This window comes from Drosophila elegans, unplaced genomic scaffold, assembly GCF_018152505.1.
Source record: "Drosophila elegans isolate 14027-0461.03 unplaced genomic scaffold, ASM1815250v1 contig_349, whole genome shotgun sequence".
In the NCBI taxonomy this organism is placed as follows: Eukaryota; Metazoa; Arthropoda; class Insecta; order Diptera; family Drosophilidae; genus Drosophila; species Drosophila elegans.
In genome coordinates, this window is record NW_024545729.1 from 1,419,513 (window position 1) to 1,440,536 (window position 21,024).

The 21,024-nt window shown below is 38.7% G+C and overlaps 2 protein-coding genes and 1 long non-coding RNA gene across 10 annotated transcripts in view; 1 reads left to right on the plus strand and 2 right to left on the minus strand.

Moving 5' to 3' along the window:
- Positions 1 to 15,951, minus strand: LOC108145273 (GIGYF family protein Gyf). Of its 3 annotated transcripts, none has more exons than XM_017270563.2 (9): positions 15,891 to 15,951; positions 14,814 to 15,183; positions 14,582 to 14,755; positions 14,241 to 14,520; positions 8,124 to 10,778; positions 5,191 to 6,159; positions 5,047 to 5,121; positions 325 to 479; positions 1 to 272 (listed from the first exon to the last, which is right to left on the minus strand). In XM_017270563.2, exons 2-9 carry the CDS (start codon positions 15,144 to 15,146, stop codon positions 147 to 149), a joined length of 4,767 nt encoding a protein of 1,588 aa, XP_017126052.1. In that variant the 5' UTR covers positions 15,147 to 15,183; positions 15,891 to 15,951; the 3' UTR covers positions 1 to 146. The 3 variants fall into 3 exon arrangements, with proteins under 3 accessions (XP_017126052.1, XP_017126053.1, XP_017126054.1); XM_017270564.2 differs by having other exon boundaries at positions 15,897 to 15,913; XM_017270565.2 differs by lacking the exon at positions 15,891 to 15,951 and having other exon boundaries at positions 1 to 263.
- Positions 15,952 to 17,047: 1,096 nt separating this feature from the next.
- Positions 17,048 to 17,985, plus strand: LOC108145263. The gene is made up of 2 exons (XR_001774389.2): positions 17,048 to 17,091; positions 17,543 to 17,985. It is a non-coding gene; the product is annotated as an uncharacterized LOC108145263 (long non-coding RNA).
- A 295-nt stretch (positions 17,986 to 18,280) lies between these two features.
- The window catches only part of LOC108145267, a 51,158-nt gene continuing 48,414 nt past the window's right edge, over positions 18,281 to 21,024 (minus strand). For 3 of the 6 annotated variants that reach the window (XM_041708669.1, XM_041708668.1, XM_041708667.1), the window contains 5 exons: positions 20,611 to 20,968; positions 19,544 to 19,642; positions 19,310 to 19,472; positions 19,121 to 19,247; positions 18,283 to 19,058 (listed from right to left, as the gene is read on the minus strand). In XM_041708669.1, the coding sequence (XP_041564603.1) occupies positions 18,897 to 19,058; positions 19,121 to 19,247; positions 19,310 to 19,472; positions 19,544 to 19,642; positions 20,611 to 20,968 (909 nt within the window). In that variant the 3' untranslated portion in view covers positions 18,283 to 18,896. Of the gene's footprint in view, positions 19,059 to 19,120; positions 19,248 to 19,309; positions 19,473 to 19,543; positions 19,643 to 20,610; positions 20,969 to 21,024 lie in introns of all 6 variants that reach the window. The other 3 variants (XM_017270543.2, XM_017270541.2, XM_017270544.2) reach the window with 2 other exon arrangements.

Sequence of the window (21,024 nt, forward strand, 5' to 3'; positions counted from 1 at the left end):
TATTGATACACATATTTATTTATTTGTTAAGGTATATCAGGGTTTAGCGCACATTCATTTGTGACCTAACACTTACTTTAGTTCTGTAGTTTATAAGGTTTGCAATTTTATATAAAATTTGAGGTTGTCGTTGGCCTTTCTGCTGTTTATGGTCCTTCGACATAATCACGAACGCCAACATTTATGCGACCCTCGGCGGCCGTAACCGAAAACCCAAGAATGCGGGCGTCCATTCTAGTCATCTTGTTCTTCTTCACTTTCTTCTGCTTGTTCTTGGGAAACACAAAATTAGTACGCTATGAGAGTTGGTTGTACGAGACCCACCTTGCTGTCAGCATAGTCGTTCGCCGATGGTGTTATGGCGGGAGCTGGCTTGCACATGTCGTCGTTGTGTGCATTTTGGGCACGCTGCAAACTCTTGTATTTACTGCGGCGTTCCAAAAACTGCTTGGCGAAATCCAAGGACTCTTTTCCTTCACCTGAAAGATTACTCTGGGTTAGAATACTCCATTTGTGGGGCGAAATACGATTTGTTTAGGCTATCGAGGCTATTGAACCAGCCGATTTTGTTTTTTCTTGTCTGTTCATCAGTTCAGATAAAATGTTTTTAAGTCCCTGCTATTTTACCTCATCTTAACCGTCGATAGATTGTTAAATTAAAATGTTTTAAAAATTCTCACGTATTTTAAGACAAACATTTATTCAGCAAATTTTAATTAAAAAAAAAAAACAAAAGAATTGTACGTTTATAAATGATTGAATTGTAACACGACATCGCGAACGCGACAGAATTTTCACTTTGTTTGTCTTAAGACAAACATTTAGTCATCAAATTTTGTTCAAAAGAAACAATTTTTTTTACAAGTGTATATAGTTATGAACATTTACATTATTAAGAAACGCTTTTTATTAATCAAAAAATTTATGTTAAGATTAGCGGGACTTCTCATTTTTTCAAGGTACTTCTGACGCTCGGAGGGATCGGTTTAATATTATTCTAAATAACGTCGGGGTGTTTCTTTCTTATAATTTTTAGTCATATGCGTAAAAAGGAAGCAAAAATCTGACTAACTTAAGATGGAGATCGCGACAAACTTAACTCTGCCAATAATGACAAAATATTTCACAACAAAAACAACATATGCTGTTAACTAATTATCATGTTAAAATTTAAATATTTTTTTATCATTATAAAAATGAAAAGCATTAGTTTAACTTTTAATTTTTTCATCGTAGTGGACATTTTTTTGGAAATGCCCACATTCAATTTTAATCGGACCCGAAGGCGATTCGGTTGCTCTTGCACGTTTTTCCCATTACTAGAAATGCAGATTGTATACGCCTTGATTTACAATGTAATCCATACTCTCCTGATTACTGGAGGGAAAATAATGCATTCGTAATTCGTAAACGATTTTGTAATGACAATTTTCTTTTCATTTAGTTTCGTTGAATTTGTTTTTTTGTATACAGTAAGCGCTTAGCCTTCTAACTTTTCAAATCTTATCGAAGTGTCAGTTATGATATGAAACATACTCCTAAAATATTTCGAAACCTTGCGGTCCATATCTTTCAAAACATTAAAACAATGAGACAGACAATGATAAATCACCTAAACATAAGAAAATGACTGTGACAGAAGGTTGGAAAACTGCTGACTCATGCAACACTAATGATTTCTTAATATCGTCTGCACACAGCCGCTTAAAAGTTGTAGCGAAAAAGTTGAGGCGACCCATTTACACAGGCAAAAACAGCTTATCGGCCTACTAGAAGTAAACAAATCTTAAAAGAAAAATAGAAAACAAAGTTCACTTTTCCCGCCAAAAAATGGATATTAACGCAAAACTAATTGCACTTTTGACATTCGCAAGTGGAAAGTTTTTCCTCTGCTTATGATTAATCCATTGATGTAGGCCTTTGTGATAGTTGATAGGCCGATCCATTAAATTCTGCTGGATTTCCCCATAAATGTGAGTGTTTTTCTGCCGGCTCTCTGCCGACAATGTAAAAGGTCGTGTGGCTTCGGCAAGCGTCTTCACTTTAACGCACACAAATGCAAGTTAACATGTCATTGTATTTGTGTGAACATCACTGATTTAACAACATTCAAAGGCATTTACCTGAAAGACGCAGTTTTTAAATTAACAGTCTGCTATTCGCAACAACTAAAGCTAGTTAAAGCGACTTTTTTTGTGTTTCCTTCTAGCACATGCACCTCTTATGGAAGTAAAAAAAAAGAAAAGCCGCCTGTCTAAATGGGCTATAGGATACACTGAGCAACAGGGCTGCAACAATGTCTCTTTATGTGTTTCCACCCCTGCCACGCCATTCGGTGACGCGTGTGTTTAGCAAACAACAAATGTGGCATATTTGCACGAGTTTAAATTCGAGACGCAACATTTCCTAAGATAACGATAGCTTTAAAGCCAATTAAAATAATATTTATATTCACACTCTTGTTAAATTGTATTTACGGTACGTGTTAGCCACTTGTCTTTATAAAATATTTAAAAATAGTCCTGAATTTTTCAAAAGTAACAAATCAAGAAGAGACTATTCCAGAAAACCAAATGACATCATTTTTACTGGATGTGTCGAAACGATTTACCTTTCTTACGAATCTACTCACGTATATATGGCCCCACAACAAATTTTCTTTGTCGAAAACTCCTGCTCACTTTGGGACATAATCATAATTAATAATTCAGAATTACGATTTTTTATTTAAATCGGAAAACGACATAATACACTGACCTGAAAATCATAATAGTTTCAATGTTTTTGAGCATATGGGTCATATTTTTTACGAGCCCTACAGATTTCAAAAATACAATATTTCACATTTTTGATTTGCCTAAAAATAATCAAGTAAACAATATATTTCTTAGTTATAATTTTGTAAAGTTTCGAAAAAAAAAACAACAAATTAAAAAAAACATATGAATATAGCTATATATTTTCGATTTGTAGCGGTCCTAGCAACTTAATTTATTTCGCACTTATTTCTTCATATCTTATTCTTTCTTTTAAACTATATCAAAATCAGTAATTTTGTATCACTATGGACGGCATTACATGTAGTGACGAAGAGCGTGTGCATTGGAGACTACTATATATAGCCGCAGCATTAACAATCTGCTTTGATGTTGCCAACTTGGACGACATGGAAAGGGAGCTAATGGTGTTTTTTGACAGGTTTGCAAAGTAGACCACCACAGTTTCTAAAAAAAAAAGGATCCCCGTATATGTGGCAGTTTTTTCCTGCCAGAGATGCAGCAGTAAGGCATTGTTGACCTGCGAGAAGGGTTTGCTGCGCTTGCAATTGTTTTCAGTCATTTTTACGCAAAATAGACCTCATATTGAAAAGAAACAAAAATTCACATCCTTGCAACCCAAACGCAGCTGTTATTGTGGTCGCACTAATTAAATATCGTTAAAAATCGGTATTTTCCGGTATTTTTTCCAAAAAATTTTTCATTGCAATTATTTATTGCATTTATTTTAAACTCCTTGTGTAAGTAAATGCGCATTAGGCTAAATCCGGCTATAATACACCAAAACTAAAGGGATTGCATATCCAGACTTAAGGAAAATGATTTGTTTTAGGGAAACGGGCGGTGAAAGTGAAAAACTAAATTTATTTTCTATTCCGTCTTGGACCCGGTTTAGTAAAATACTAATTTTTAAGCACAATTATAATTTTGTTGAACATACGTGTTGACGGATTTTTATATCTCAAATCTGTAGGTTTAACAAAAATTTCAAGGACGTGTTTTAAAATCCTGGAATAATTTTTCCTGTGTTGGGCTGTTTGTTACTAAAAAGTTTGTTCTATAATTTTAAAAAAAAAAAGCTTATTTAGGGGGAAATCGCTAAAAATAGCTCAACATTTCAGGCTATAAGAAAAGCGTGATGTAAGCAAATATCTTAAAAAGAACAAAGTTATGAAAAATTTAATGTTCTTTTGGGAGCCAGACTGTTTTTTTCTCGTTAATTTTTATATCCTTACAAATGGAATTATAATTTCAGTTAGAAGGTCAGAAGGACTACGCAAACTAGCCTATCAGTCTTAAAGCTTCTAGTATTAGTTAAATCGAGCCGTGCCGGACGACTATATCATTAAGCTACCATGGGAACAATCATGAAAATATATGAAACAAATTTTAACATCCCTTTTTTAAAATAAAAATATAAATTAATTGTTGTTTCTTTCAGAATTAAGGTTCTAATTTTATTAAAATCGGACAAAGATATTATATAGCAGCTTTTATGACAAATAAGCATAAAAATCGCAATATTGTTGTTTTGGAATAGCTGCAAGGGTATATAAACTTCGACTTGCATAAGTAAGGATCACTCGCTCACTAAGGAATTCAATACCAATCACATGAATTTCGCCGACCGCTTTTTTCCCGTCAAATCTGGTTTGGCTTTAAATTGTGGGAAGCGGAAAATCTGGGTTTTAAAAAAAATGTTTGTATTTTTCAGCTTTTTCCGAAATGCCGAAGTAGTATAAGCTTTGTTTAAACATAATCTTTTTTTTTTTTTGGTTTTTTTTTACTTTCAATACTTTTTTTTAATTTTTTTTAAACGTTTTCCAACTTTTTTTTCTTTTTTAAGTTGGCAGCACTGCCTATACATAAGCGAAATGATTTAATGGTGGTATATTTTGAACTCCATACGAATTCTGTATAGAACTCACGCGGAGAGATTCACCTGGGTATTTTGCTCGATTAGCTAGATTCATAAACAGCTAAGTAATGCCAATCTGCCAGAAAATGTCACCTGCGAAACGGAATAAATAGATTGCTTTTGACCAAATTTCTGGCCGAATTGCGAACATAGCATTTCCAAATTACACATGGACTAAATTTAAATCTAAAAACTCCAAATTCAACTGCTCCTGTTTTTAATGATTGCCATTTTGTACTAAGTTTTACCAAAGAACACAACCCGGTCGTCCTGACCACAAGACAAAAAAAAAAAATAATCAAAACATTTTTTTAATTTATTGATAGTTAAATTATAAAGACAACTACATACCAAGATATATTCGCACATAGTCCTTCACTTCGTATGGTGCCTCCAAGTCTTGCAAGAATGCTACGAATGTTGGCACTAAAAACAAAACACAACAACACAACAATAGTTGGGAAGGAGCCTACAATCAAGCTTACAGATATTTACCATCAACTTTTGCGGACATATTGTCGAGGCTCTTCATGCACCAGCTGGTGAACTCGTTCTCGTACTCGTTAACCTTACTAGTGGCATGTTCGGAGGGGCCTTGCTGCGCCTTGGACTTTCTCTCCTTGTCCTTGTCATCAGTTGAAGTAGCTGCCACTTTCGAGCCCGCACGGATCTGATCCGACTTCGGTTTCTCCTGCTGTTGTTGTCCTTGTGCTGTCTTAGTGGCTTTTCCTGTGTTGTGGATGGCCGGCAATGTCTGACTTTTGCGTAAATTCCGAGGCGACGCAAATGCCGCTGACTGTTTTTGATCATGCAGATTGGCTTTGCTGGCCGAACTCAGTGCTCCCGCCAGGACTGCTGCCGCAGTGACGGAACCGCCACCAGTCGTTCCAGTGCCAAACAGACTCTGATTCTGACTAGAACCTGAGGCACTTGGTTCGTCCCACAGACCAGCTCCAGTGCTCGACCTCAACGGAAGTAAGGGAGCCCCGCTCGCCCCGCTCCACGCCTTATTGGCGCTGCCCCAGATGTTGGAGGTTCCACTCGCCCCAACAGCGGCTGACTGCAGCGGAGCATGCTGGTGTTGCTCCAGCTCGCGTCGACGCTGCTGATCCAAGAGCTCGTTGGTCAATCGCTTGGTCTCTTCTGCCTGAATCTCGGCCAGGCTCATCACGGGAGTCGACGCTGGTGCCGCCTGCCATTTTAGCAGAGCATCATTGGCTTCAGCCGCTGCCGCAGCGTTGGCACGCGACTGCTTATCCAGTAGCTCTTGATGGCGCTGCTGGTCCGCGCGTCGCTCCCGCCGCTCTGCCTTCTGTATCTCAGCCAGTCCAGGCGCGGTGCTTTTGGAATTCGGTGACTGAAGAGACCACGGCGCCACGGACGCAGCAGGTAAGCGTGAAGCTGCTTGCGGTTCGGCCGCCTTGACGGCGTCATTCTTATTGACGTGGGCAGGAGCGGAATTTCCTAAAAAAAAAACCCAAAAATAAATAATTTTATACATTTATTATTTTTTTTAAGTAGCCTGAAAACATGTTTGTTCGATAAGGGGGCCCAAAAAGAAAAATGCTATCGCTGTGGAGTCTGAGGTTATGAACTTCTGAGTTAAAAGAGAGGGCAATTTTCAACAAGAAACTTGAAACTCTTACCCATATAACTGGAATTAGCTAATTGTTTTTAGCAGAAACACCCTCTCAAAACACCACCGTATTACAAAACCAAATTCGGCGGCTTGAACCAATTACCATGGCTTTGCAATATGCGGTTGTAGGCGAAATCTCAGATTTTTCACATTTAAACGGGTTTTAATCTTGAAATCTGCAAACTTTAAATTGTGCTCATACGGATATTTAATTTGTTTTCCCAGCCATTTTTGGTTATTATCTAGTATATTTGTCTTAAATCTATTAGGTGTACAAGTAGAAAACCGCCGTTTTTTTTTCATAGTTTGAGGCTTTATTGCGTAAAAATAGCTACATACTGATTATTCAAAATAGAGAGCTCCTGTGATGGATTCTTGTTGTGTCTGACAAGAATCTTCATCCAACAGAGTCTTCAAAGCTACATCTTCAAACTTTTTCACGGGACCCGACCGATCCTTGTCTTCCACGTCATTTTTGAATTTCGCGAACCATTCTCGGCTCTTTCCTTTACTGATACACGACTCACTATATGTTGCTACAATCATTCGACGCGCTTCAGCAGCAGATTTTTTCAAATGAAACGCGAAAAGCAAAATCTCCCGCAAATGACGCTTATTCGGTTCAAATATCGACATCTTCGCGCACCAACAAAAAAATGGACAATGAGAATAGACGAGCGAGATGATGTGGAGTTGTTGACCGATACCTAAGCTTGCCATGTGATGCTTCTGATCGGAATTCCCTCACCGATTTCCACAGGTGGCGCCACCCAGTGGAAAACGCCGGTTTTCTACTTGTATTTGTAAAAGAAGTTATGGCAACTTGTAACCTAAAGCTCAACAACATTTATTGAGTACACTTATTCAGTACATACATTTTTAATTCCAAGTTATAGGTTGCCATGCTTTTTTTTAAATTGGAGAATAAATATCTGTCTTACAGTTCGCAGCAGTTTTGATTTTATATTTTAAAGAAATTTAATAAAATATAATTGTGATATTTCTTTAACAGAAATAAAAAATACAGTCAACTGCAGATTCCAAAAGAAATTTGGATCTAGACGGTCAGCAGACGGACATGGCTAGATCGACTTGGCTAATGATCCTGATTAATGATCTTTTGAGCAATTCACCGTATACTGACAGCTTAATTTAGAAGCCAGAATTTATAACTTCAGTTAGAAGTTTGCTACGCAGTGACATCTCAGAACATATAAAGTATATATGTATATTCTTGATCAGAGTGCTCCTGCAACCTGAAAATCACAAAATTAAAAAAAAAAAAACACTAACACAGTTCAAACAAATGAAAACATACTGTTATTAAGACATTAGTATAACGTTTCTATTATTTAATTTATTTAGTTATTTAATTTTGTTTTGTTAATAAAAAAATTGAATAGACCTTTTTGTTCTGTATCCAAAAAGATATGCCAAAATATGTATAAAAGAATATTATATTTTCTAGTAAGAACGCTATCAGCTCGTTTCTATTATTTTTTCCACCACTGTAGGCTCCATGGAAACAATCGGAGAATTAAAAAAATAGTTTGTAACTTTGCTGTTTCTCAATTTCGTTTTTAATTATTGATTTTGTTAAAATCGGACGTTAAATCAGTTGTTAAATACGAGTATTTAGTTTTTGAAATAGGTGCAAAGGGTATATGTATAGAAACTTCGGCGTGCCGAAGTTGGCTTCATTTCCAGTTTTAAAATACTGTTACAAGAAATAAGGAATATTTAATTTAGTTTAATGTGTCATTAGCACATTAGACCTATGGAAACCTACCTGTCATGCCACTTTGCGCTGAAGACTGAGCATTGCCCAATAGTGCCTTTCGGCGCTGGGCTTGAATTTGCTGTTGCCTTTCCTTTTCCTCCTGCATTTGGCGGGCCCTTTCCTCGGATTCCAACATGGCACGGCGTTTCTCTTCTTCTAGTTGCTGCCGCTTGCGCTCCTCCTTCTGCCGTCTTTTTTCTTCGGTCTGCTCCCGCTTGCGATCGTCCTCAGTTGTTTGCTTTGCTGCGGACGCCTGCGGCGGATTCTGCCTCACATTCAACTGCTGTTTGTTAGTCTGCTTCGCCTGCTGCTGGTTTGGATGTTGTTCCTTGTTCTGATACTGTTCTTCTGACATGGAAACAAAAGGTGTAGCTAGCTTTTGATTATTAGAATCCTTTAGATTGTCAGCAGCACGATCTAAATCGGCCGAGGGGGCTGGCTTTGAAATGTCTTCTGGCTGAACTTGGGACAGTGGTGATGTTTGCACAGAATGCAATGGATCCGCAAAGCAGGTTTCAGGTAACTTTTGCACTAAAAGTGGCTGCTCTTCGTTTTGTTCTTCGTTTAGATTGGCCACTTCCCACAACGTTGCCTTCGTGTTGGGTATTCCAGGCCACTGTTGGTCGGGCTGCTGGTGCTTGTTGGCCGGCAGCCACATCGGAATCATTAAGTTCTGTCCTGCCAGCAACTGATTTTCGGTCATAAAACCCCCTCCGGAAAGATTCTCGTTGCCAGAAGGCTGTTGCAGTGAAGGCTGTTGCTGCTGGCCAACTGTGGGCTGGCCCCGCAGCAGCATTCGTAAATTGTATTCATTCAACAGGTCCAAGTCGTTTCTGGGCAGCTCATCGAGTTTGTTATGGTCGGCTGCAGAGCCGCTGTGCATGACACAATCAGCAGAGGTGGCCAAAGGGGCCACCACAGGCTGTGCTTGCTGATGCATAATTTGGGCGTTTAGAACGAAGTTATTGGCGTCTAACAGGTTGCCCACTGAACGCGGCTGTTCGTTGCTGGTTGCAAACATGTGCGGCTGATCCTTTTTGGCTTGTTCGACCACCTCACTATACAACTGGCTTCCGGCCACAGGGTTCAGCACGGACAGCGAATTTCTAAGTGCATTTAGGCTGCTCAAATACTCAGGAAGAACGAGCATTTGAACTTTGCGCCGCACAACCGCCTCTCTTTCCACCGCCGAAAGCCGCTGAAAGCACTCATTCTTCGATAGCTCGGCCAGTATCTGGTACTCCTGGTGCTGCAAGTACTGGTCTTGCAGCATCTCGAATCGCATTGCAAGCAAGTGCGATGTAGAGCCTCTGCTGTTCCCTCCGAGGTTTCCCTTTATGGCGGCGCTTAGAGATTCCGCAGCAGCCGTGACGTTTGCCTTGAGCTGCTCGTCCCTTTGTTGTTGCAACTGCTGTTCAACAACAGACAGAGACAGAGCGATTGGAGATGGCTTGCGTGGTGTAAGCGGAAGGGCCGCTGGAAGAGCGGGGGGCACCAGCGGACCAACAGGAAGGTTCTCCAGCTCAATTGGTGAAGGAAGCAAGTGGCTGTGCGTGAATGGCATGTTCCCATGGCAGAACTTTATAAGCTCGCCCAGCGGTCTAAACCTATTATCGGAGAATCGGCGCACAAACAGGTTCTCATTGAAGTAGCCAGCACGATACCACTCAGTCATCTCTATGGCACTGAATGGCCCCTGTACGTTGGCCTGAGGATCCCGGTAGAACCACAGTTCATTGAGATTTGGGTTGATCATGTGTGGCGTTGGAAGCATTGAAAAGTGCGACTGGTGGTGCAAATTGTGGTGCTGCATAGTCACATGATCTGAGAACGGCACCGCCGGGTGCTGATGGGCTGGATGAGCTGCTTCCGAAAGCGTGTTAGCCATTTGGATTGGCATGGTGGGAGGTGCTTGCTGGCGAACTGTAGTCACACACACAGGATTGGGTTTCATGCTTAACTCAATGTCTGCTAGGCCTGGCAGAGAGGCTGCAAACCGGTCGCTATCATTCTGATGTTGGCTTTGATTCGCTGCGCTTGGATTATCATCTTCCATTATTAGTTTTTCCACTTCATCGGCGACTTCTTTGATTCGATCTGAAATGTCCCCGTGGATCACTTCAACTTTTGTCGTTGGTAAGTTTGTTGGAGACAAACGGCTGTTGTTGGCCTCCTGTGCTGCTATGTTCGCATCCTTTGTGAATGGGACTTCAGAGGTGCTATCGTCCACAACATCCCTATCAGTTACGTCCTTGCTTTCCGATTTTGTCACATCGTGCTCAGAGCTTGAGCTTTCTGGCTTCAAGGCATTATGCGAACTTTTTTTGTTTTGCAGATCGGTGTCCCCGTGAAAGGCCCCACTTGCATCGAAGCTGCCACCCAACTCCGATGGGTTTTCCATGGCCCATTCTGGAAGATTGTCCTCGGCATTTCCCCCGACTGCATTACTATTGACATTCCACAGTTGTGAGGGCTTTGAGCTGCACAAACGTGCAGAGGCGTTGGATGTGCCTCCTCCTGGCTCTCCCGCTCCCATTCCAGATCCCTTACTGCTTCCAGTCCGCTCACGCTCTGGGCCTACAGTCCCAACCGTTGAAATTGAACGCTGCAAGCTGGCTTGACTCTCAACGTTGGCGTCTTCATCGCGCCAACTTGTAGACCTTCCTAAAAATAAATAAGCAAATAATAATTAATTTCATGCGGGTTTTTTAAGAAATGCTGTTTAATGTTTAGTGTTTTCTAGCAGTTTTTTAATTTATTAAAAACAAATTTCTACGTTATTTAGCCTAAAATCATATTTTAAAACATTTTAACCTTTTTCTATCTTGCTTACCTATTTACGTTTTAGAATAATAAATATAAATATATATTTTCTTTCTACTGTCGCAAAAACGTCATTTGTATTACTTAAATCTCGAAGTTATTTGCTTACACATTTCGAAAAATCTGAACTTTTTTGGCCCAAAACCAAGTGCTAGTGATTCTGAAAGGTTTTTAACTGCAGAGTACTTATCCGAAACAGAACAAATTTTTTCACGTCCATGTTATAGGGAAGTCGTGGTCAAAGTCTCAAATATTTGACTTTAATGATTTTTTAAAGACTTTATAACAACGAATTGTTACGTTGCACCGAGCTTTAACAATGTAAAACACGAAAATTTCATGTGAGGTATTTGGTTTTTTAAAAAATTACATTTTTCGAAACTCATTTTTATATATTTTTGGTGTGGAAATGTTTCCTTTACTGCGTTACAAACTGCCGACCAATTTTTACTTACCCCATGTAACATACTGTTAAGAGATATTCTATATATACATGATCAAACTAATTGGAACATAACATTCCATAATGTTCCGTTTAATCGTACATTTTTTCGAAAATTAGTTAAATTTATTTGGAGATAAGCCGAAGTTTATATGCCCTTGCTAATAGCTGCACTCATCAATTAAACATCCAATGAAACTGCCACATTTCGATTTTATTTCTTTTGTATAAAAATAACCATGTTACATTTCTCGATCGTTCCTATGGCAGCTATATGATATCGTTGTCCGATAACTACTGTGATTTCTCTGAGGTCACCTAGCTGAGGCGCCATTGTAGACTGCAATATGGCACCAGTTCGGGCCAATCCCAAACTAGGGATGTCTGGTGGCAAACTGTCGGCCGCCAGTACCTATGCACTCCGATCCCATAAAGGGTACCAGGCGATTATCGTGCTGAACAATGAGTCCACAATAGTGGCTGCTCGCGGGAAACAGAAATTCGGTTTCAGCGCGATTTATAAGGGTTTCTTTAAAAAAAATCCTGTCGGCACACCCAGCCGAGCAGGTTTACGCCGGAGATATAGAGGCACCTGGTAAAGGGCCGGAGTAGGGTTACTCTACGCCGTAGAGCCTTGACGATGACGATTTCAACAACGATCTCAACATCGATACTCACGATGAAATACGTGTGTGTGCCTGCAACAACTAGCGATTCAGAACGAAAGTTAAACAAAGCAGGACATCTGGAGTCTGACCGCAGACGTTCTCTGATCTCAAACAAAATTATTTTTCTTAGCGATTTCGTATATTAAGTTTTTATGTGTGATCCACCGAAATGAACCAAAGTAGATCGATGTTTTTTGTCAAAGCATCGGAAACATCGATGCTAGCCAAATTCGATGATTTTCGAGCTCTACTCTACGGACTCACTAAGCAGATGGATGCAGGCGATAAAACCGGAGGACGAAGTCGACGACGACCTCAGAGGAAGCAAAACGGAGCTTAGAACTTACTTTGGACAGGATGCCTTAAAAATAAACAAAAGGGGAAACAAAAGCTCCTCAATGCAGTCAACAACTTTCATGGCAATGGCTGGAAATTAATACACGAAATGGAAACAGCATAAACTGCAACGAGCCTCCTATAAGAAGGCAAAAAGAAAAGCCAAAACTGTATCTACTGCAGAGAACCACTGCACACCTAAGCAAAGTTCGGCGAATGGCACCCCAAACGATACTCCACCAAGATAAATTAGTCCCAATTAGAATGGATCTGAGCAATCCTGCTTGACACAACCACACCCCCTTTGAAGCCCTCTACCCAAGTAGAGTGGACTGGGAGGAGGTGCTGTCGAAACCAACAGAAGCAATCACAGTAGCGTCTTCCAGGCGAAAGTATATCCGATAAGGGAACATTTACAGTGATAGTCGAGCGGTCATAAGGTCGATCTACGCGACCAGCACCAACTCTTAAGCAACATAAAATCTGTCGCATGAGGTGGCTATGCAGTTCAGTATCAACCTAAAGTGGTCCCCAGAAACCGGGACATTACATGCACGCCTGCAAACTAAACATAAATAATCAACACAAAAGACTGGCCACCCTGACAAACTACCTGGCAACTTATACGATAAAAATTACCCACCACAAAGGAGAAAACCACGTCTGAACTACTAAGGCTTAGCCGTACCGAGTGCGGGACGATAATGCGTGTCCTAACAGGACACTGTTGCACGCAGGCAAGCAGACTAGGCGCACCCCAAAATGATTTCGACAAAAGCTGCATGGATGACCTGTCCAATTAGACAGTTTTCCCTTCCCAACTAGCAAATATAAGCCTAAAATATTAAAGTACATAAGAGATAGGCGCTGCTACCTGAGTTGCAATAGAACATAGGATAATAGGATTTACGCAGTAGGTCTAATTGTGTCAGATCATATCTAACCTAACCTCACCTAAACCGCAGTTCTGAAACAGTGAAACATTATTTTATCTCGAAGAATATTCGTATAAATTGAAAAATTCCGAAGATTAAATTAGTATACCCTTGCAGAGGACATTATAAATTCTGTGAGAAGTTTGCAACGCAGTGAAGGAGACTTTCCGACCTGTAAACTATATATCCTCAACATCACTAGGAGAGTCGATCTAGCTATGTTCATATAGCTGCCGTAGGAACGATTGAAAAATTGAGCAAATAATCGTCTTAGCTTCAATGTTTTTATAAATCGAAATTTAGATATTTAAAAAATTTTGGTAACAGCAGAAAGGATATATAAACTTCGGCTTGCCGAAGTTTGCTTTCTTTGCTGTAGGAACTGTATGATAAAGTCGTCCGATCCGCCCATTCCGGCTTATGTACTTCCAGCAATAGAAAGCTGAATTTTAGAAAATTTTCGTCTAGACAGCTTTAAAACTGGGAGACTAGTTTGAGAGAAACAGAGTGAAGGACGGACAGACGGACATGGCTAGATCGAGTCTGCTGATTCTAGATCACTAATATACTTTATAATTTGTATATTCCTGTGGCATCTACACATTGTTGTCAGATTTGAATAACATTAAAATCGTAACATTTTAGCTCTAAGTTTAAGGTTATACCTTTTTTTACTATATTTAAATTTTTTTGGTAAACCAATTTGATCACTTTGCGACTGTTAGTATGTATCTTCTGTTCTGGGTCGGCTCTTTAAGTAAGTTTCTCATTTTAACTTCTGATTTAAGGAATCCCTTTGATAAATTGTATGCCAAATTTGATACCTGATACCTAATCTAACCTATGGCCGGGGATATCTCTTGCATTGCATTGTTTGTTTTGTTGTGTACTAAAATAATAATAAAGTGTTGTAATAACTAACCCCAGCGATGACTGTTTGTACCGAAACCAGTGGTATTTCCTCCGCCGCCGCCACTTCGCCAACCAGCAATGTCTGGGCCGCTGGCAACTGGACCATCTCCAGATCCGTCTTCGTTCCTGGTTCGTCTCCAATTCTCCATGTTGCGGTGATGACTCGAAAAGTCTTTCCGAGGACTTGAACTTGGAGTGCCGTTCCAATCCAAGGCACCTGCACCAGTAGTAGAAGTGTTAGCAATTGCTGAATCCCCAGTTCCGTTCCGGTCATTCCAAGTACGTTCGGCCTGGGTGAAGAAAGTTATTAGCTAGCAACACACCAATTTTCCCTTGAACCTTTCCGCTTGCCTTGATAGATATAACTGATAAGCCCTCATCGTAGAGACCACTTGGACGTTGATATATAGGGTGATAGACGGATTTACCGCGCATTCGGCCTCGTTCGACTGTCCCACCACGTCCTGTGCCCCGGGAAGCAGTACTAAATCCACCGGATGAGCGCTGCAACCAGGCAGGACGCGACTGTTGCAAAGTAGAGAAACATCAGTTCCCCATCAGTAAGCCAAATCCAGCTACTTACGCTATTTCCAAGAGGGTTTTGGTTGTTTTCCTCCTCGGAGCTTGGTGTAAGGGCAAGTGGGTACTGAACCTTCTCCACGAAAAGTTTCTTAAACGAAGGTAGGATCTGCGGTAGCAAACAGTTCCGGTCAAACAACGACAGCATTTCCTCACGTCCATACCGGTATTCTGGAAACAGATTACGCGAGGCAGATGCTGTGTTGTTGCCGAGGTTGTGCGCTGCAATTGAGCTGTTTGGTCCTCCGGTACCGATGTTGTAAGCACTGGGAGAGCCTGCGGGCTCAGCTGACATGTTGCGCAACCATTCCGGACCAAATTTCATTGAATCTGTCATTTTCAGTAGCCTCTGGTTCGATATATTAATGATGACGCTAGGTTCACAGAAAGAATGTATTATTTTAAACAGCTTGACTTGCATATCACAACAACGCCAAGCAAACAAACGTAAACGGTTTTTTTTTCTAATTAAATTATAATTGCAAAAACGCTCCGCTCCGTATAATTTTTACGATTAATTCTGTAAGCTAAACAAAATAAAACTTAACGCGCATAATTTTACGCTATCGGTCTAGGGGGTTAAATTAAATTTAGAATTCCCGTAAATGGGCTGTTACCAACAAGAGGACGCTACAAATTATTACCGAACGCAGTAAAAATAAAGGAACTAAAATGTAAGACAGCTAAGCAACCTAACCTAGAAAATCAAACTGTAATATCACATACAAACGCAATTTACTCATGCATACGCATTTATAATTTTAAACATACACACTGCTGAGTAGGCGAATATTCTAATTCGAATATTTTTATGCTTTGAAATTTGTAAATTTGCTGACCAAAAAAATAAATATTCAAAGTGCAGCTCATATATCTACATACGCACATATGGATGTAAGTCTGTTCGTGTATTCTAATGCGTGTATGAGTAAACGTAGGAAAACATTCGGGGGCTGTTAACGGCGTTAGTACTAATGTTCGGTCTAATTTATTTTAGCCATTTTTTATGCGCTTTGGTCAACCAGTTCAACAGAAAAAGAAACAAAACTTCTTGTTTTAATTTGTAAAATGTTATACTTACACGTACCACCGAGATATTATAGTAAAATACCAATGCCAATATAAATGTCCGACTAGTGTGCCCAACTTTCGAAAAGTCAGCTTACTATTTACTTAACATTAAGGGAATTCCTTTAATAGCGTTTGCACACAAAAAGTTAAAGCGACCCATTCACACTGGCAGCCGCTGATGCAAAAACAACTCTGGGACATAAGCAAAATTAAAAATAAGAAGAAGAGAACACAAAATTGCATTTTTCCGCCATTGTAATGGATATCAACGTAAAACTACATACAATTTTTTAATTCCCAAGTGAATGTCTCAGCTAATGGGTTATTAACTGATGTTTGATATGTTGGTGGTCACTCCCTTATCCTTTTATTCCTGCTCTCCTTCCCCATATATATAACAGTTTTTCCGCGCTCCTTGTAGGTCTTCAAGCTAATTGTCCCACAGGTCGAATGAAGTCAATACCTCCCTAACCTTTAATATAATCAATTTGGGTATTTCCGAAACATCTTAATCCCAAAATGACTGAAAATCAGTCAGCTGTTTGTCAGCTGTTCCATACAAACTGAGCTTTTGGAAATTTCAGCATTTCAGCAAACAAAAGGCTGCTGAAAATTTTGTTGAATTGCTGAAAATTCAGTTAAGTCGCTCATTTCTACTAAAATAAGGAAGGCAGCATTGGTGCCAAGAAATCATCGAATATATGCAAATAAAGACGTTTAGACAGTAGCTTGTTATTATATAAAATAGCCCGTCCTTCTACTTTTATTGGGCATTTTCCTCGAATTCAATCAATAGCTAAGATAAACAAGGCTAGGGCAATTTTCAAAAAGTATGTGTAACAACTGTTTAGGGAAACAGCTATTTGATAATTTCAGCAGGCCACATTTTTGCTCTTCTAAAAATGTTTCCTAGGGGCCTAACTACACTTGGGTTGCTGCATTGCAGAAGTTTCGGTTTGTACCACCGCTAACGACCGAAAACAAAAATACGCAATGAAGCACGTCTGTGAAGTGTAACTGGCTATTGTGTTTCATTGCGTCTATTCCGATATCGATAGCAGATGTGCGTAAGTGTAACTTGACTATTATTCCTTGCGATTTCGGTTTTGGGAAACTTCGACGTTGGTTAAAATCAATGTTCCGAATTTTTCGATCAAAATTATTTGTTATCGGATTTAACTGCCAATAAAATGCAACAGGCAAAATAGTTGGTAAACTATTATATTTAGTCTCACAGAATTAACTCTAATAATCTTTGCTTGTATTGTGATGAGCCACAGCTGCTATTGGTAGTGGTTCACATTTGCCATCCTTTTTTGCACGGATGGACCGTGTGGGAAACGGGAATTTGACATCAATATGGCTTCCACAACATAAATAAACTAATGCCCTCTTTCCACACAGTCCATCCGTTGGAAACGGTTGGAATTTACAACATACAAGTGAAACTCCGATCCACAGAGCACATCCACCTTCCACCTTTCGATTTCAGCTGATTTGAACAGCTGTGGCTCGTCAAAACGTAAACAAAGTCAACAGGTCAACCATCTTTGTTTATGTTTTGATGAGATGCAGCTGTTAAGATCAGCTGAAATCGGAAGGTGGATGTGCTCTGTGGAAACCGGAGTTTCACTCTTTTTAAAAATCCCAACGGTTTTTCAGGGATGGACTGCGTGGAAAGAGGGTTGCACCGCAGAAACATCGGCTAACTATTGCATAAATTAGTCCGTCAAAGTCCGACAAATTTTAACGGCAGACTAACTGGGAAGATTTTGGAACGACAATTCACAAAGGCAAAAACTGCTTATCGGCCTACTAAAAATAAACAGACTTAAAATGAAGAAGAGAACACAAAATTCAATTTTCCTCCCAAAAAATGGATACATACGCAAACTAAATAAACATTTGACACTCGCAAGTTAAACATTTTTCTTATGGTTTATTCATTGATGTTGTAGCTGTACGATACACGGTACAATAAACCTAAATCGGGACCGCGCTAAATTTGAATAATTTTAGAGATTAATTTTTCGAATTACAGAAATATATGTATACTGCGAAAAAACTGGTCTGTGACCTTAACCAAATAAAAGGCTCAAAACCGATTTTAGATGGGTAGTATAGATTGCTAGTTGTCAAAAACAGCCACTCTTATGTCTCTACCTATAATTTTGGCCAAGTTACAACAAAAGGACGCTTTAGGAATTTTTGTATTTCTCAAATCTACAAAAACCCAAAAAAAGCACCTAAAATATGGGGGTGGTGCACATTTTTGAAATTGGCACAATTTACCTGGCTGGACTAGCTTTTATATTTTCCCAGATCTTGACGGAATGAGTAATGTCTTTACGTTCTCTTGGGGGACATCTTAAAGTTCAAAATCAATATTTCTTTGAAAAATGTATATTTATTTTGTTGATTGATTTGTAATTTTATATATCTTTTATTGCAATAGAAAAAAATAAGGATTCACATGGACTTATTGTGTACTTATGTGAAGTATCTTTAACAAATATGTTTGAGAATTACCAATTAATATTTATACAGGTACTTATTTACAGAAATAGGAATGTGCATGTAGTGATTTTTAAATTTACAGATGAATATGGATTTAGTAAATAAATATAAAAAATTATATAAGCGTCTTGCCTGCATTATGTACAAATGCACGAATGTATGCGGATGTATTACAGCTGATCAGTTAAACATAATTGTGTATAGACAGAAGTTAGAAATTGTGTAATTATTTGGTTATCTTTCTAAGTGCTCTTTTCAATATTGGATATGACAATATAAATTTCGAGGCTTGATGTAAGTCATTTCTGTGAACGTGGTGGAGTTATGATATACATGTTTACGTCAATGAACATACATAGTGTTTAGATATATATTTATATTTATATTGCATATTTTTTGTATGATTTTGCTATATGGGAATACTGGTAATACAGAACACCGGAAAACATAAAAAGCTATTTTGTCAAAGTAATATTATGTAATAGGTGAATTTGTAGATTTATGTGCCCATCGTTGGCTCCTGTCGTATTTCCGATTTCAGCTTGACAAATTCCTTGGCTACTTCATCATTGTTACGTTGTGATAAAATCCTTAAAATGGTCCAGCCCGTTTCGTCCATTTCAATACGTCTCATTAAGGGTAACCAGCATGCGACAGAACCCTGTCAGTTATAACATAAATTATATGTTTGTAATATATTTTACTTTTAAGAGCATTCCGAACCTTTTCTGAGATATCTTTTAGTGGGATTACAGCTACGCCTACGAGTCGATCATCACGGGCAAAACAATAGTCCTTAACGCAAATGTGCAACTCAAAAAAGTCTAGCTGCTCCTCATTTCCAATAGTGCTAATAAGACACATTTTGAAAATATCATCCGATTCAAGTTTTTATGTTTAACAAGGACTTACAAGCTGAAAGACTCGTTGTATTTGGGTGACCAATTGTTTGACTTTGACTTAGTAGCGAATTTCCTTTTCTTTTCTTGTAGGTGTGGTCCGATTAAATTGATGTCAACAAATGGTCTAAACATACCGGACGGTATTTGCCATTTAAGATCATTAGCAGCAACAACTGAAGGTGGAAAAAAAGCGTTACATAAAACGCGTTATAAATGTATGTTACGAATACTTATTGTGACTTACCTTTTACGTTTACTTTGTGTTCACCGGTGCCTGGATGAGAGAACAAGTCTATTTGCACGGAAATCTCGCCGACACTTTCCTCGGCGTTTTCAGGATCAACTGCATCAAGAAAAAAGGAATAAAGTAAGAAGCACAAACATTGAGGGGGGTTTAAACTTTTTTTTTTTTCTAAATCAACAATAAGTTTAGAATGTTCTGTACAAGTTTAAAGTCAATCCGATTAAAAACTAACAGAGTAACAGCGTTTCAAACGACCGACCGTGCTACTAAACTAAAAATCAATTTTCCCTAAAACGTATTTTTTGAAGTTGAAGAGCATCAGAACTCAAAATCTACTAAACCGATCCTTTTGCAAATTCTTCACATTATTCAGCAGATAATCACAACGTTTTTTTTTTCTATTTTTTATTAACAAGCTAATAGTGCTCAAAAAAATATAAAACAAAAACTTCGTGATTACCTCGAAAAACTAGCTTATTTAACGAGAAATCGGTAAAAATAGCTAAATTAACGACAATTAATATGTCATTAAAAAGTTTTACCTGAATTAATGTCTTCGAAAGTTATTAAGCAACAAAAACGGCAACTTTGCTCAGATTTTATAAAAGTTTCTAGAGTTTTTTGGTGCAACTTGGATAAATTAACAAAAGCGAACAGAGAATTTTTCTTCTTTAGTTCTTATATTGGATTATATTAATTTACAAACTGTAAGCTTAAAAATACAAACCAAAGCCATAGCGGGAAATAGCAGCCATAGCTACTTCGGCTTTTTGTCTTTGGTCCATAATGAATTTAAATGTTTATAAAAAATCCAATTAAATAAAAAAACAGTTTAAAATGTATCTTCCAAAAAATTATATAAAATAGTCCGATGCTCTGGGCTTTCTCTCCTGATCTATTCACGCATGATAGAAAACGATTGCGAGAGCTTTAAGTATAGTTGAGCTAGTAACCTGACAGAAACATCCAGCGCATATGCGGATTTTCACCCGTCTGGTGTTTTAAAATGATTAACAACCACGCGTTCAATAAAGTCCAACAGTTTGAGCACATAAAATTGTACTTACCCTCATGAACTTGACTAGATATAAATGTTTTGATTAGTGTGTCTGTCATTTGCGTATATAAACTGAGTGCGTAACGTAAACTTTGCAGTTCGGACGATTTTTCCAGAAACGTCTTTTTCAGTCCATTGCCACCGGCGTGGAAATATTGTTTTATTGTATCTAAGGCAACGTCAAGCACGGCACACTGTTTGGGTGACAAGTTCTTTTCGACTTCCTTCGATATGTCCATTACACCGCTAAGCGCACTTTTAACATCCTGCTTCCCTGCCATATGTGACTTAAACAGTCGTCCCATGTCTTCAATTTTTGCATTGGATGCTAAGTTTTTTGCATTGTCAGTAAGGTGCTTAAACATCATCTATTTAAAAGAGTACAATTAAATGTCATTATATTATCATCATCATTAAAAATCGG

Bases quoted from the DNA above. Each gene is read 5' to 3' on its own strand.
- LOC108145273 (XM_017270563.2), bottom strand. From the start codon at position 15,146: ATGACAGATTCAATGAAATTTGGTCCGGAATGGTTGCGCAACATGTCA. The intron at 14,756-14,813 runs GTAAGTAGCTGG...ACTTTGCAACAG, and splicing joins AAAACCCTCTTGGAAATAGC to TCGCGTCCTGCCTGGTTGCA. The intron at 14,521-14,581 runs GCAAGCGGAAAG...TTCTTCACCCAG, and splicing joins TATCAGTTATATCTATCAAG to GCCGAACGTACTTGGAATGA.